This window comes from Camelina sativa, chromosome 17, assembly GCF_000633955.1.
Source record: "Camelina sativa cultivar DH55 chromosome 17, Cs, whole genome shotgun sequence".
NCBI classification, from domain to species: Eukaryota; Viridiplantae; Streptophyta; class Magnoliopsida; order Brassicales; family Brassicaceae; genus Camelina; species Camelina sativa.
The window spans coordinates 14,835,344-14,849,703 of NC_025701.1; the positions used below are offsets into that span (position 1 = coordinate 14,835,344).

General features: G+C 34.9%; 3 protein-coding genes across 4 annotated transcripts in view; 1 reads left to right on the forward strand and 2 right to left on the reverse strand.

Annotated features, from left to right (window-relative positions):
* Positions 1-566, forward strand: part of LOC104757243 (26S proteasome non-ATPase regulatory subunit 11 homolog) — a 3,107-nt gene extending 2,541 nt beyond the window's left edge. The window contains exon 3 of one of the 2 annotated variants that reach the window (XM_019239664.1): positions 331-566. In XM_019239664.1, coding sequence (XP_019095209.1) covers positions 331-357 — 27 coding nt within the window. In that variant the 3' untranslated portion in view covers positions 358-566. Of the gene's footprint in view, positions 1-28 lie in introns of both variants that reach the window. The other variant, XM_010479972.2, reaches the window with a different exon arrangement.
* Positions 1,527-2,404, reverse strand: LOC104757244 (dof zinc finger protein DOF1.5-like). The gene has a single exon (XM_010479975.2). It carries the CDS (start codon positions 2,166-2,168, stop codon positions 1,641-1,643), a length of 528 nt encoding a protein of 175 aa, XP_010478277.1. The 5' UTR covers positions 2,169-2,404; the 3' UTR covers positions 1,527-1,640.
* LOC104757245 (protein SCAR3-like) lies at positions 8,700-13,741 on the reverse strand. The gene is made up of 9 exons (XM_010479976.2): positions 13,332-13,741; positions 12,595-12,758; positions 12,084-12,207; positions 11,858-11,987; positions 11,701-11,765; positions 9,499-11,620; positions 9,315-9,407; positions 9,096-9,212; positions 8,700-8,965 (listed from the first exon to the last, which is right to left on the reverse strand). The coding sequence occupies exons 1-9, from the start codon at positions 13,472-13,474 to the stop codon at positions 8,915-8,917; spliced, it is 3,009 nt and encodes a 1,002-aa protein (XP_010478278.1). The 5' UTR covers positions 13,475-13,741; the 3' UTR covers positions 8,700-8,914.

Sequence of the window (14,360 nt, forward strand, 5' to 3'; positions counted from 1 at the left end):
CTCCGTGACTACAAAGCACAGCTTGAAGATGACCCAATTGTCCACAGGCATCTCTCTTCGCTCTATGACACGCTTCTGGAGCAAAATCTTTGTCGTTTGATCGAGCCTTTCTCAAGAGTTGAGATTGCTCACATTGCTGAGCTGATTGGATTGCCACTCGACCATGTGGAGAAGAAGCTATCTCAGATGATTCTTGACAAGAAATTTGCAGGTACATTGGATCAAGGAGCTGGATGCCTCATCATATTCGAAGATCCAAAAGCAGATGCGATCTACTCGGCTACTCTCGACACCATTGCAAACATGGGGAAGGTCGTTGACAGCCTTTATGTCCGGTCAGCCAAAATCATGTCCTGAGTGAGTGAGTTTGTCGTCGGTCTTTTCTTTCTCCCTCTTTTTTTTCTTTTCGGTTTTAGATATCGTTTGGACACAAAGAAACTGATGCTTCTCAATGGAGAAAGTTAAACTGTATGGATTGTTGCCCATTTCTCGTTTCGATTATGAGCTTATTATGTCATGGTTTCTTACTTTTTCCTTTAGTGCTTAAAATGTAGGATTTATTTTCATTTGGTTGTTTGCAGTTTCTTTCTCTATAAGCTTCACAAGTCAACTTTGTGTTCTCGTTTTCCAAAACCTTTACCTCTTACTCATTGATTATTATGAGCTTCGTCCAGCATTTATAAATTCTGACCAACCCAGAACTCAATTCACAGGACCCACAATTTCTTTTCCCAACTCAGGACATGACTTGCACACAAGTCTTGATTTTGTTGTCTCTTCTGTCGTATTCTTTTATGTGATTGCATGATCACAGTAGCTTTTCTGTAGCATTCACCTGATTCTACTCAAGTCAGTTTCTCGAAAATTAAGTTCTTAATTCATTAAACAAATTCTGTTTACAAATACTACAATAATACATCCACGAACGTGATCTTAGTATTATCCGACGGATTAGTGGGATTCTATTGGAAATATCTTTATTTGTTTGTCCCTAACTTGGAAAACAGCATTTTAGATTGTCCCAATATATGTTCAATTTTTTTTCTTCATTAACACAGTAAAAACCTTATTTCTAGATTTGTAGGTGTCCTCATTATTGTGTGATTGTCAGTTTATAGCTGAAAAGTGAAAACTTAAGTGTCCAATTGAATGAGGTTTCTTGGTTTAAAGTTATACTCCGATCCATAATCATTTAACTAACTTTACGTACACTTTAACGATGCAACGCTACAAACATCAGCGCAAGTAAATTGTTACAGGTTAATGAGATTGAGCAATAATACTAACTAAAAAAGTATTAAGCGTATTTAATGGTAAATGTCACCGTCTTTGTTTTTAGAAGAAAAATATGAAATCCCACGAGCTTCAATTTATACAGCTAGAAATATTCAAACAAGAGAACTTATTTGAAATAAAATAAAAAAAGCGACAGCTGTTTAGTAGAGAAGCAAGTATTAAAAAAACCTACTAATTAATTTAATTAAGAAAGTTAATTTTAATTGCTAGCCTGTACGTATCCAGTAATCAAAAGCAAAGCAAATTTAACCACGTTCTTTCTTTTTACGGGTTAAATGTAGAAAAAACCACCCAAACCCAAACCCGAACCCGAAAACAAGACAAATAAAAATGTAAAAAAATAGTTAACAAGATTGACCATCCGTGTAGCAACGGAGTCTCTTCACCGGATAATCATGCCGGAAACCACCGTGCGACGCCGTGGCGGCTCTCCACTCTTCCACAAGCAAAGCGTCTAGCTCGACCTGATCAACAGCTCCAGTCGCAGCTCCTAGCAACTCGGCGAACCCACCGACACGTCCGGGAGGTTTGGATTTCCGACGACCGGCTCCGACGGGAACATTCCGTAGAGCTCCACCGGCGGTCCAGTAACGCTGACAGCCTTTGCAGAAGTGTCTTGGTTGGTTAACGTTGTAGTTATTGAAGTAACAGAACTTAGTCTCCATGCTCTTACATCTAGGACATGGTATGATCTTGTCTGGACGCTTCTCAGCCGTCAGATCCGACGACGATGATTTAATGGAGGTTGTAGGTTGTGTCTCTGGCTGTACTTGTTGCTGCTGCTCTTCTTTTTTAATTGTCTGCGTGATGTTGGCGCTGAATGTTATGGTTTTGCCGAAGAGTTTTATCCCTTGAGAGTCTTGGGTCGCCATTAAAATGAGAGAGAGAGTAAGGGAGAGAGAAGAGAGAGTTGTGATTTAAGTTTCTTGCAGTGATGAAAGAGAGAAGAAGAGACGTTTATTATAGGAAGAAGATTTCAATCTTTTTTGTAAAAAAGATTTGTATGAAAATGAAAACATTATTATATCTTTTTCGTAGGAAAGGAGAGAAAAGCAATAGTGTTAGTAGGGAGAATATAAAAATATTATGAAAGAATATGTTAGGCGCATTTACTGCTTATTGCATTCAAGGAAATATCGATCCATATATCAGCTGACAAAATGTGTTGTATTCTTTTGCTTTTTCACCATAATATAATGTGTGTATCTTCAAACTTTTTGAGTACAGTCTTCATAGTCTTTCCGTATATTTTATAAAAGGTATTTTGGAATAGTGATGTTTTAACACTTTTATTTATCAGAATTTATGTGAATTATATTTGGTTTTGAATTGACTCCCTTTGGTAATACTATTTCTAAGTCACTACTAATAATTGATGTTGTTTTTAGTTGTTATCTAAACTTGCAAAAGTTCAAAACATTATTTCATATGCAGAGAATGAGCTTTATTTCGTTGCATCAAACGAGTTAAAGCTTTGGTACAATAGCAGCGAACAAGCAATTTAGAAATACAAAACAATAACTAAACACTGCCAAAAACTATACTATAATTAATATTCACAAGCTACCTAAATATTTATTTATATAACTAACTAATTCACAAAATGTATGGTTTGATATTAATTATTGAATATATTTAAATCGATACTTTTGTGCGACAACGTGATTTGGAAGGGGTACGTACGTTCTTAATATTTTCTGAATTGGGGTTGTGTCACAGAAACAAAACAAATATCACATTCAAAACCTAATTATGTTATCTATATGATATACTATTTATCCTTTTAAAATTCGCAACAGCATCATCTATTTCTTCTTATTTTCATCGTTGACTAATTATATTATCTATATAATATTTGGAAGTATGAGTCGAGAGAGCAACTTGAGTGGTGACTTCTCACTTCTGCTTTACCGCTCGGGTGTAAGGGGTTCGACCTCAATTCTTCAATATGAGATTAGAGTGTAAGGTTTAGATCATAGACCAAGAAAATTATATTAAAATCTTAACAAAGTATAACTAATTTAAGAAATTAGGAAAAAAACTTTATGCGATTGCAAAGATTATGTAAGTGAGATTTGGACAAAGCCGCCAAAGAGAAAGAACGTTTGGTGTGTTGGCGTAGAAAAGGAGAAGAGATAAATAAGCAGCCTGAATGACTAGAGGGGATCAGCTTTCAATTCAAGGCACACATCATCTTTTTTGGCCTCCCTTGTTTTTCCAAGTCATCCTTCCATTTTCTTCATTTATTTCTTTCTTTCTTTCATTGTGTATTGTATAGAAAAATAAATTTCGTTAGGAAAATTTTAGTTTCTTCTTTTTCTTAGAATTATAAGAGTTTCTTTGGATAAAATAATAAAACTGAAATTTAATCGAGAATTTCTCTTTTTTTTTTTTTTTTATTGTGAACTTGTGAATAAATGGAATTGGGTTTTCAATCCGGAAGAGTTGAACTTATAATAATAATTAGCCCTGGATTTTCGGAAATTTCGGTTTGTTCGGAACGGCTTATTCGGTTTACGGGTTTAATCGGTAATCTGAAAACTGATCCGAATGATTCCGAACAAAGTTTCGGGTCGGGTTAAACGGTAGTCGGGGTAATCGGTTCGGTTTTCTGAATAAAATGTCAATCCGAATTAAACCGAGATACAATATATTTCGGTTTTTCTAAACCGAACTAACCAAAAAAATTGAGACTTTGCTCATCAGCATCCAGCTTCCTCCTCCATGTTAGCCTCGTGACCATCATCATCCATCTACAAAACATCACAAGTTAACCATTAAAGAAGTTCAAAACAAATAACCCATCTCTGACTAAAGCAAAACAAAACAAGCGTTTAACAGAAACCCTAGTTTGTTGTTAATTTCATCTTTCAAATCCAAAACTAACAACCCAGAAGACGAAACTAGAAGAAATTTAGGAAAATAAATCGGTTTCAAAAAAATTGGGGTTAAACTACTCGACGATTTGGGGTTAAACTACTCGAAGAAATGAACACAAATCCAAGTTAAATACATAAACAAGAAAGATTAGAAGAAGAAGAGGTTACCTTTTCGAATTTTCGAAATTAGGGTTAACCAACAGATGATTTCTCAACCACGATTCGATGTAAGACGATGAAGATGAAGGAGAACAACAGAATAAGAACTTTTGATGTTACAAGACGGAGAAGAACAGAAGAAGAAGATAAACGTGAGATCGAGTTTTGGTTGCTCGATGAATCGCCTTCGAGAGAGAACCAAGGGAGCAGCCGCGTGAGAGAGACAAATGATTAGGGTTAATGAGTTTAGGTATTTATACTTCGGTTTAGTAAAACCGATCGGAAATCAGGCACCGAACCGAATTGCCCCGAAACCGAATTGTCAATTTTAATTCCCCCGATCGGTTATCTCCCTCTACACTCCCGGTTTCCGAACACCGAAACAATCGGTTTACTCGGTTCGTTTCGAACAAACCGAACCGAAAACCCAGGGCTAATAATAATAGTATATGCAAATATAGTTCTAGCGGCACTAACAAGACTATGTTAAACTAAAATGGAACATCTATCCCTTCTTGCATGTCATGGTCCGTGGATAGTGGTGAAATTTGACTAATAATTTGTGCAATTCTGCTTGATCAACTAGTAGAACGGTTGAGTGGATATTGCCTTGGAAAAAAAATCAAATAAAGTTAAGCAAAGCATGTTTCTTTATATATTTTATTTAAATTAACATAATTCACGTACGTTATTAAACTCTAAAGCATGTTAAAGATGAGAGAAAGAGAGAAAAAAAAAAAGAAGAGGAAAAGAAAAAGGAAAAGGAAAGCACTAATCGATGTTCATGTTTCTCTTTATTTTTTTATACTATATGTTTTTTCTCATTGGTAACTTTATACTATATAGTCGCAAAAGAACAACTTTTAAGTACTTTTAAAAGAGATCGACTTTTTAGTTAAAATATATAGATGAAAGATAAATTTAATTGACATTGCAAAAAGGGAATATAAATGTGCGTATATATTTTACGTCGAAGAAGAATTTCATCCATTGAACTATTTTTGCAAAGTATGCATATAAAGATAATATTCTGATTTTAAACAATTGTATTCATATTCCTCTAAAGGTGATTGGATTTAGTTTATAGCCAAATCAAAATATTAAAGACAATCAATAAAGTATGTTTTCGATTTACATATCATACATTTTTTACTAGTAATACAACTGTTTTAATTTGATCATTTTTTTCTCTAATCATGTTGAACACGTATAAATATTATACGGTTTGTTTGTGTAGTGGCAATGTGTTATTATTTATTAACTTATTATAGAATATAGATACTTCCTCGTTCTCGAATTGGGATCACATGTTCGAATATGGAGTACTAATACATATTTACATTGCGTGATAGATTTGCTAAACAATGCATTATACAAATCAAAGGAAGTTTATATATATATATATATATATATATACACACATGTAATTAGTTGTACCTTGTAAAGGTGGATTATCTTGTCTTAGGACTTAGGCCATTTTTTTCTTTCTTCTTTCTATAGGGTTTCAATGGATTTGGTGACTAACTTTTGTTGGTTGCCCATTTTTTTTCTTTTCTCCTTTTCAAATCTTAAACTTTTCAGTATGTGCTTCTTTTGGGTTAGCAAAATTCACTTTATATAAAAAGCACTCTTTACAAAGAAAAGCAAAATCTTTTATATGGGGTTTCTTCTTTAATCCTATCTTTAATAAAGTGATTTTAAATTAATTAGACGAATAAAGGAAATAAATTAGATTAATATTTTTTCTCTTTAATGTCTATTATAGAGATATGACTCGTACTTTATTGATCTTATATAGAATAAATTATCGATTTGTATATGAACTTGTCGGATTATGCTCTATAACTAGCTCATACATATTTCAAAATAATTAGAGAGCATCGACTAGGACATATAGTCTAGTAGTTTATAATAACATCGTAGGTGTATCACTATCTAATTTCGAACTCGTATAACGTATTTCAGATCAAATACAAAGATAAAGGATAAAATTCAATTTAGTTTGTTTTCATGGTTGTGCATAAAATGTAAAAATTTTAGCTCTATAAACGTATGCGTTAGCTTTAAGAGGAAAACACATTTGATATTAACAACAAGGTTCTTTCCGAGGGTTACAACTTCCAATACTAATGGTTATAGACAGTAAAAAGGAGACATATCCATAAAATTAATAAAGCCAATGATGTTTGATTATTGCTAGATAAAGTGGGATGAATTTATAAATAAACTTTATACGTGTTTAATGTCGTTGGGAAAAAGGGGCACTTTCCTTGAGGGTACATGCTTTGGAAATCTTTACTTTCGATTTAGAATTATAACTTAAAGAGGAAAGGAAAAGAATTGAGGATAATTAATTAAAATTGTTGAACAAATGAACACAGTCCAAAGTAGGAATTGGCATGTGAAAGGTTATTGTTGAATTTTGAAATACACATATTTAACTTTTATGGATTTTAGAATTTTAGTATTTGTTAGCCAAACATATATTGGTTGTCATTCTGTTATCTCTATATCCAATGGAAGAAAAAAAGTAATTATTTTAGTTAATCATCATGTATTGTTTAAAACCTTGGTGTGCTGCATTGTTTTAGGATTGAACTCAAGAGCTAATGTAGCTATGTAGGATACTAAATTCTTGATCAATCATTAAACATGCACTTTCAACAACAAGAAAAAAGATGTGTAGACACAATTATGTTGTATGTTTTATCATCCAGTTGACAATTATAATTTTGTCATCCATACTTGTATAGTCCAAGAAACAACCCCAGATGAAGCAATAATTTTTTATTTACCACAACAAAACTGTTAGTTCAATTTCCCATCACATGTCCACAAGTAAATTTCTAAGATTTAATATTCCATATTAATTAATGCGAGAGCGAGACAGACATTAAGAAATACTAATACAGTTCACAGACGAACATAATCTTCTACTCCCTCTGTATCAAAATACTTGATGTTCTAGGATTTTTTCTTGTATCAGAATACTTGATTTTCTAGAGTATTTAATGCATTCTTATTTTCAAAATCAACTAACTATTTAATGATTTTGCTTTTACTATAAATAAACTATTAAATCAATCCATTTGTTCTAAGCATAAAAAAAAAAAGCACACGGTTATATACATCATTTATTGTTTTGGGTTAATCATTTGTATTATTTGGATGACATTAATTATTTTCTTAATCCTAGTGAAAATCTTAAAAAATCAAGTATTCTGATACAGAGGGAGTATTATTTTAATGTTTTGATTCAAGTGGCAAAATATAAGAAAACAATTAAAGACCACAACATAAGCGAACTTCACGGCTTAGATGTTTTGAGATCTCTCTTTATCTTCTCCGAAGTCTCTTTTACTTGCCAACTCACTTTTTAATGTTTCTTTATAACCATTAATTTAAAAAAAAATCTTTTAGTATTTTCTCCCTCAACCTTTTTAAACTGCGATTGCTTCAAGAATCGATAGCACAGCTGACACAAAACTGATCCTCTTCCATATAGTTCAGAGACGAATAAAAAATATATGTTTTCTAATGCATTTCAAACAAAAATTATCTATTAACTTTCCACTACGTAAAAAATCGTAGCATATTAGCTTCTTTTGTTTTTTCGTTTCGTGAAGATATATATCACGTACGACAAAATCTACTTATCAACTTACACAATACACACATGAGAGATTCGACAAAATAAGAATTGCTTGTAGATAAAGATTAAACTCTTTTCTAGGTTTGTCCCTCCGCAAGCTAAGGTGTCGTGCATTGAGTAATTAAGAGAAAAGAACTAGAATCTTAATTAAGCAAATATCAGATTTTTGGATAGAATTAGGAGATTGTTAGAAGATGCACCTAGCGTATCCAAGTATCGAGTTGATCTTAGTTTTTATGGTAGGGTCGTCATTGTGGGAACCACGTGTGTCAAGTTGAATCGATGTTGTGCTATGGAAGAAACCAAGAATGCAATGAAAGATGATATAACACATCAAGAATCCAATTATACGTGCTTTTATTTCATGAGAAGAATCGATTATCACTGACTTGTGTTCGCATTTGATGCAAGAAGTCTCCAGTTTTGGTCTCCTTTCTCCATTAGTCCTTTGTCTATCCTCCCTGACAATATTCTTTAGATGGACCTGTGAGAACATATGCTTCTTATTCGTGATTGAAATATATCGAATAGCCGGAAACGTGAATCGCTATGTTGTTTAGTCATTAGATGTTGCTATTGTGTCGACTTGCTTTGATGGTAATATCAAATCCACTTCTTCTTTCTTGATTACATAGCTACCTTGATCTTTACAGACAATTCTAGGCTACTCTCTATCGTAAGTTAAATGTGAATTTAATGAGCATATTAGCTTTTAATCTTATTAATATTTCGTGAACTACTTTATTTTTTGAAGATACAGATCAGTAGATCACACACGACAAAATTTACGTATCATGTACACACCACACATTAGATATGATACAATAAAAAAAATGCCTGCAGGACTAGCTTAAACCCTTTTCTGTATCTATGGCGTTAAGAGAGTAGATAACAAAGATGAATTGGAATCTTTGATCAAAAGGTTTTTTTAGGTATCGCTCCATGTATCGCTTTCATCTCCATCTTTGCTAGCTACAGCCTGACAAGAAGAAAAGATAGTGAGTGATAGATAATGTTGTGTTGGATTTAGGACAGAAAGTACTTTAGATTCTGACATCAAGATTAGATTTGCTTTGGATATATATAGATGCAGATATGAGAGGATGGACCTGGCGTATTGAGTTTGCTTTCTCCAAAATCGCGCTGATCTTAGTGTTTATGATAGGCTCAGTTGTTGTGGGCGCCGATGACGTCGTTGTCATGACCACTGGTCTCAGGTTGAATTGCTGTTTATGATTCGAAAGAAATGAAGAATGAAGCAAAAGATGATACAACAAATCAAGAATCAGAACATAACTTTTTTCAGATAAAGAATCATTTGCACTCACCTGTGTTCTGATTTGTTGCAAGAAGTCTCCAGTTTCTGTCTCCTTTGCGTTGTCACTTTGTTTCCCCTCCCTGACATTATTCTTCAGATGGACCTATGAGAACCTATGCTTGTTAGGATTCGTAATTTGAACTGACCCACACTGCACAAATGTAGGAAAAAAAGAGTGCAAATCATCTCCGTACCTTAATTTCTGGTTTAGGAGCAGAAGTCACCATGCTAGGCTGTTCTTTGTTGACTGTAGACAACGAAATATGCTTCTCAAAGGCGAACCTTAGAGCGTCTTGTAATTGTAGGGACTGTGTTTTGTCTTCAGTTTTCTCGGAAGGTGTCTTTGAAACCATCCATTGCACAGGTGGAAATGGCGGTGGTAAGGGCTCAGCAGGATTTTGGAGGTATGATAGGTTTAGGTCATTAGTACCACTTTCTGATTTCATCTCTAGAGGAGAAACTTCAGTATTGTTGTCAACTTTGCTAATCTCATGGAAAGAATCATATAGCTCTTGCTCTTTTCTTTCATGGCTGTCACTAGATTCTTCCCACTGCTCAGAATTCGATAAGGAGTGATTATCGCTACGATAATCATCCGTATCTGACATGTAAGGAGAGGATCTACAAAACGTGTCATCGTCTGAATAAGAATCAGGAAGGAAAGTAGCAGCCTCTGGAAGCAACTGAAACGAAGAGAATGTATTATAGTTGCTGTCCCCATCTGAAAATTTCAGCTTCAGTCTGGAAGCCTGAAGGGTGTCAGCGGGACTGAGAGATATTTTCATGTGTTGAAGAGGCGGAGACGAAGTACTCCAATCAATAGGAACTTCGTCTCTGAACGCATCCATTAAGGTTTCCTCATTATAGTCATGGTCACAAAACTTCCTCTTCTCTGTATTCACTTCATCGTTCTCTGGAATCGTTGCTGGCACAGTCTTTCTATCAAGGGCAAATGAATCCTTTCTGCGGAAACTATTGGTGAGTAACTTGTGGCTGAGTCCAAAAACTCCGGAAAAAATCTCATCGCACTCTCTTTGGTCTACAACACTCGTGGCTTTGCCATCTGAACAAATTTGGTCTTGAGTTCCTGGCGTTGCTAAGCTTGATTTATTCAGAACATGTCTATGTGAAGCATTTTCAACTAGATCATCTGATTTATCTTTTTCAGCTTCCTTGGTATTGCAATCTGGACTGACAGAACTTGACACAGCCAAGACTGAAGGTTTCGATGGCTTCAGTCCCAATAAACCCCCATTAGTCCATATTCTAATGGCTTCGACATCACTAGAAGTTTCAGCTTCTGATTCTTGGTTTTCCTGTAGGCCATGATGAATCAAGGGTTTCGATGAACCAGCTAAGCTGTTCTCGAGACCTGGCACAAATGTAAATGTGATCCTATCTTCACCACCAGAATTGTTACGCTTATCTGACCACACCTGTGGGTCTTGGCGATTCGTTTTATCAGATGCATTTGCCAATGAAGCATTCTCTTCATTTTTCAAACCGTAGTCCATAAACCCATCCGTTCTACAAGAAATTTCGACACTGTTTGAATTCTGTTCTATTTCTTGCTCACACACTAACTTTTCCAACCTCTCATCTACAACACCACATGAACTGCTCACTACTTCTTGACTAGTTTGGAGCCTTAGATCATTTTCAGGTTCCGATTCGATAGTATTAGGAGCATCAACAAAACAGTCCCCCTCGCTTTCAGTCTCATGTTCGGTATCCCTCAGTTCCCCCACAATAACCTGAGCAGTTTTTATCTCTCTTACCTCATCCATCCCAGTACGATTTTGTAGTCCTGATTCTGATTTATCATTTCCAAGGTCCCTAGAATGGAAATCTACTCTACCAGTCTCTTCTCTGCAGCTTGTTTTTTCTTCTGGTGCATCTACAACAGAGCTCGTCTCCATCTTTTCAGAAACTTCATCTGTCTGTAAACCAAGAGATTCCACTATCTCCGCTTTCTCATCCCAACTAACGCAAGAAGAGCCATAAGCAGCTTGCCCTTGCGAAGGACTAAACTGGGAATTATCATATGCATCTTCGGTTTCACATTCAGAAATAACTGACGCGATAGTGCAAGATCTCGGTGTCAAGCTGGATGAAACAAATACCCCTTTAGATCTTTCTCCAGTCTTCAATGAAGAGGTTGCGGTTGAAAGGCATTCAATGTAGCCAGAACCAGTTCTGGACTCAAAAGAGCGAGAATGATGATCTTGAAAATCAGATCTTTTTTCCATGTCACTGGTTGAGGTGGTTTTAGAAGAAGAGGTTTGTCCACTGAAGCTAAATGAAGTAAATGTCTTCCTGGAGTAAATTCCATGTCTTAGTTTATAATTCTTCAGATGCACAAAAACTTAAACATGCCAATTAAATTTATATTTTACCTGGCATTCTGGTTAGCAATGGAAGCCAAACGTGACATATCTCGACTCCTTGACGAAGTCTTTTTCTGCGGTCCATGAAAGAAAGCAGATAATTAATTGACAATCAAAGGAGAATTCTTAAGAAGGAGGTTTACCGATTCAATATGAGAAACCACACCTTAAGTTTACAATGCTTTTTCTCTTTTTGTAACTTCTTGTTTCCTTGAATCAGGTTGCTTGATGCTCTTCTGAAGTAAGTAGGATCGGAGTATCGCTTCAAGCAAGATCCAGGACCATTTATATCAAATCTGAGGAAATAAAGCAAGGAATCAGTGTAACATGATGTATTATATATAGTACATAGTACATACATATCAGACATGATATTGTAGCCTGAAGCATACTTATCAAGCCAGTGCAATCGTGGAGGATCCTTGCACTCTTCATAGGAATCCATAATAATGTGAGGCAAGTCGTCGTAAATGAAGTGATTTTGCGTAATTGGGATACGAGGATGCCACTCCAGACCTGAAAACACCATTAAACTCAATCAGTTCACAAGAAAAAAAGGTAAAACCAAACACTGACCACTTCCCTCACCAACCATTACTTACAAAATTTAAAAAATTGCTAACAAGAAACAAACAACTAATAGTGACATTTATAATTTTCAGTTAATCTATTCTAAAGTCTTGCAGGAATTTATAGCTAAGTCAATCATTCCAGATCCTAAACTAGCCTTCACGAGGGGAAATTTAGTATAAGGGTAAGTGAAAAAGCATATGAACTGGGCCTACAATGAACTAAGTGGATGACAATTTTAGTTAACATAATAAATGTGGAAACCTAACAAGTATCAGACACGCTGGGTCAAGACAATAAGAAGATTGACAAGAGAGAAGAAGACAAAAACACCTCCTGTGTAAGCAAAATGTATATGAGTTGTCTGTGCAAGCATCGCCTTTTCTAGTGGAGGCACTGTAGCTTCAATATGCTGCAATCTGATCTTCAATTGATTGCTTCTTGAAGCTGTAGCCATAACTTCCTCCTGTATCCCATGAAATATCTCTGCAGCAAACCTGAATCAAGAGAAAGAACAAATCCTTAAGAAAGCTTCTAGCTTATGGTTTTTAACTAATTCTAAGATAAAACCTATTGAACCAAAGACCAATCAAAACCCAAACTAAGCAACAGTTTTTTAATCAGCAAGACTCTATCTAGCAATTGGCTACACAACAGCTTGATACCAGAGCCGACATAAAGAGTCACCACATCAGAATCACAAACTAAGCAAATGGACAATGACAAAACACACCAAAGATGGAGGAGAAGGATTGATAAACAATGAAGAAAGCTTCTTCCTTTAAGCTAAACCCTAACTCAACAACTTCACTGAGAACACTTGGAAAAACAAAAATCATGCAATTTGTAATTATCTCAAACAAAGAGTTCCCGTTTCCCAATTTGTAACCTAGAAAGCCAATTGGGTAACCAACCTTAAACCAGTGAAAAAAACAATACTTTCATGCAAAGTAATGATTTTCTTCATCTCTAACTTCACCATTAGCTCAAAGAATCATTCAACAGTAAGACCCACATTTTTTTAAAAGGAAGGAAATAGAGAGATTTGAAGGCTCGAATCAAATACTTACTCAGCAAGATCACCAAGCTGACGCAAGATCCCAACAAGTCCAGTAATTGCAACACCATTGAGAATTGCTTTTGGGTCTTCACGATCGACATTTCTATACACCTCGGTTTGGCTCATACCGTATACATTCCTAGAAAATGGCATCTTTTTTTCTCTACAAATCAAAGTACAAAACCGTCACACATTGAGATAAACAGATTTGGAGAAAAGAATCAAAAGGAGTCTGTCTGGTGAGGAAGAAATAGAGAAATGGGGGTTTTGATGAAAACAAGAAAAGGTTAATGATTGTTTATTAGTTTCGGGTGAGTGAGATTGATGAGGAGGCAGCTTAACTGCTCAAAACAGAGAGGGAAATTTTTGGAGGCAGAGACAGAGACTGTGAGAGAGAGAGAGACATTGACATTGCCAATATCACAAGCCATTCCTTTTCCAATTTCATTTAACAGTGAGGTTTACACAGAAGAACGAAAAGACGTAAATACCCTTGGGTTTGTGTGTTATTACGTGATGGGATTTTGTTTAAAAGAAGAATTTTATCTTGTTTTGTGACTTTAAAGAAATCTTATTGGTTGGCACGATTTATATCAAACATGAATTGCCATTTGGCTTGGGAGCATTAAATTTTCCAAATTTGATTACAGAATAAAAGTATACTAAAAAGTGTTTTCGGAAAAGAAAAAAGAAAGTGTTATAGGCTTGTTTTGTTATATAAAAAAGTGAGAGAATGTCAATGTCAAACAAATGTTGGGTCAAGATTTGTAGTTATTTGAGTAGGAATTTGTTCTTTTGTCAATTAATAAAAATACCAGTAGTTGAGTTGGTTACATGTTGAATACAAACATCCAATGAGTGAGATACAGATATACAAATAGTACGCTTTAGTGTATGATATAGTAATAAATGTACATTTTTTGTTTTTTTTTTGAGTTTTGTGGAAATCCACATTTATAATTCTTGGAACTATACAGATTTAGTTAGCATATCCGGTGCATAGTGGTTTCTTTCAAGATTAGTATACAAGAATTTATCT

What these genes read in the sequence shown, in the direction of transcription:
- LOC104757245 (XM_010479976.2), bottom strand. Translation starts at nt 13,474, where the DNA reads ATGCCATTTTCTAGGAATGTATACGGTATGAGCCAAACCGAGGTGTAT. An exon ending in AAAAGCATTGTAAACTTAAG is followed by an intron (nt 11,766 to 11,857) that starts GTGTGGTTTCTC and finishes CATGGACCGCAG; the next exon opens with AAAAAGACTTCGTCAAGGAG. An exon ending in CTCCTAAACCAGAAATTAAG is followed by an intron (nt 9,408 to 9,498) that starts GTACGGAGATGA and finishes AGGTTCTCATAG; the next exon opens with GTCCATCTGAAGAATAATGT.
- LOC104757244 (XM_010479975.2), bottom strand. Translation starts at nt 2,168, where the DNA reads ATGGCGACCCAAGACTCTCAAGGGATAAAACTCTTCGGCAAAACCATA.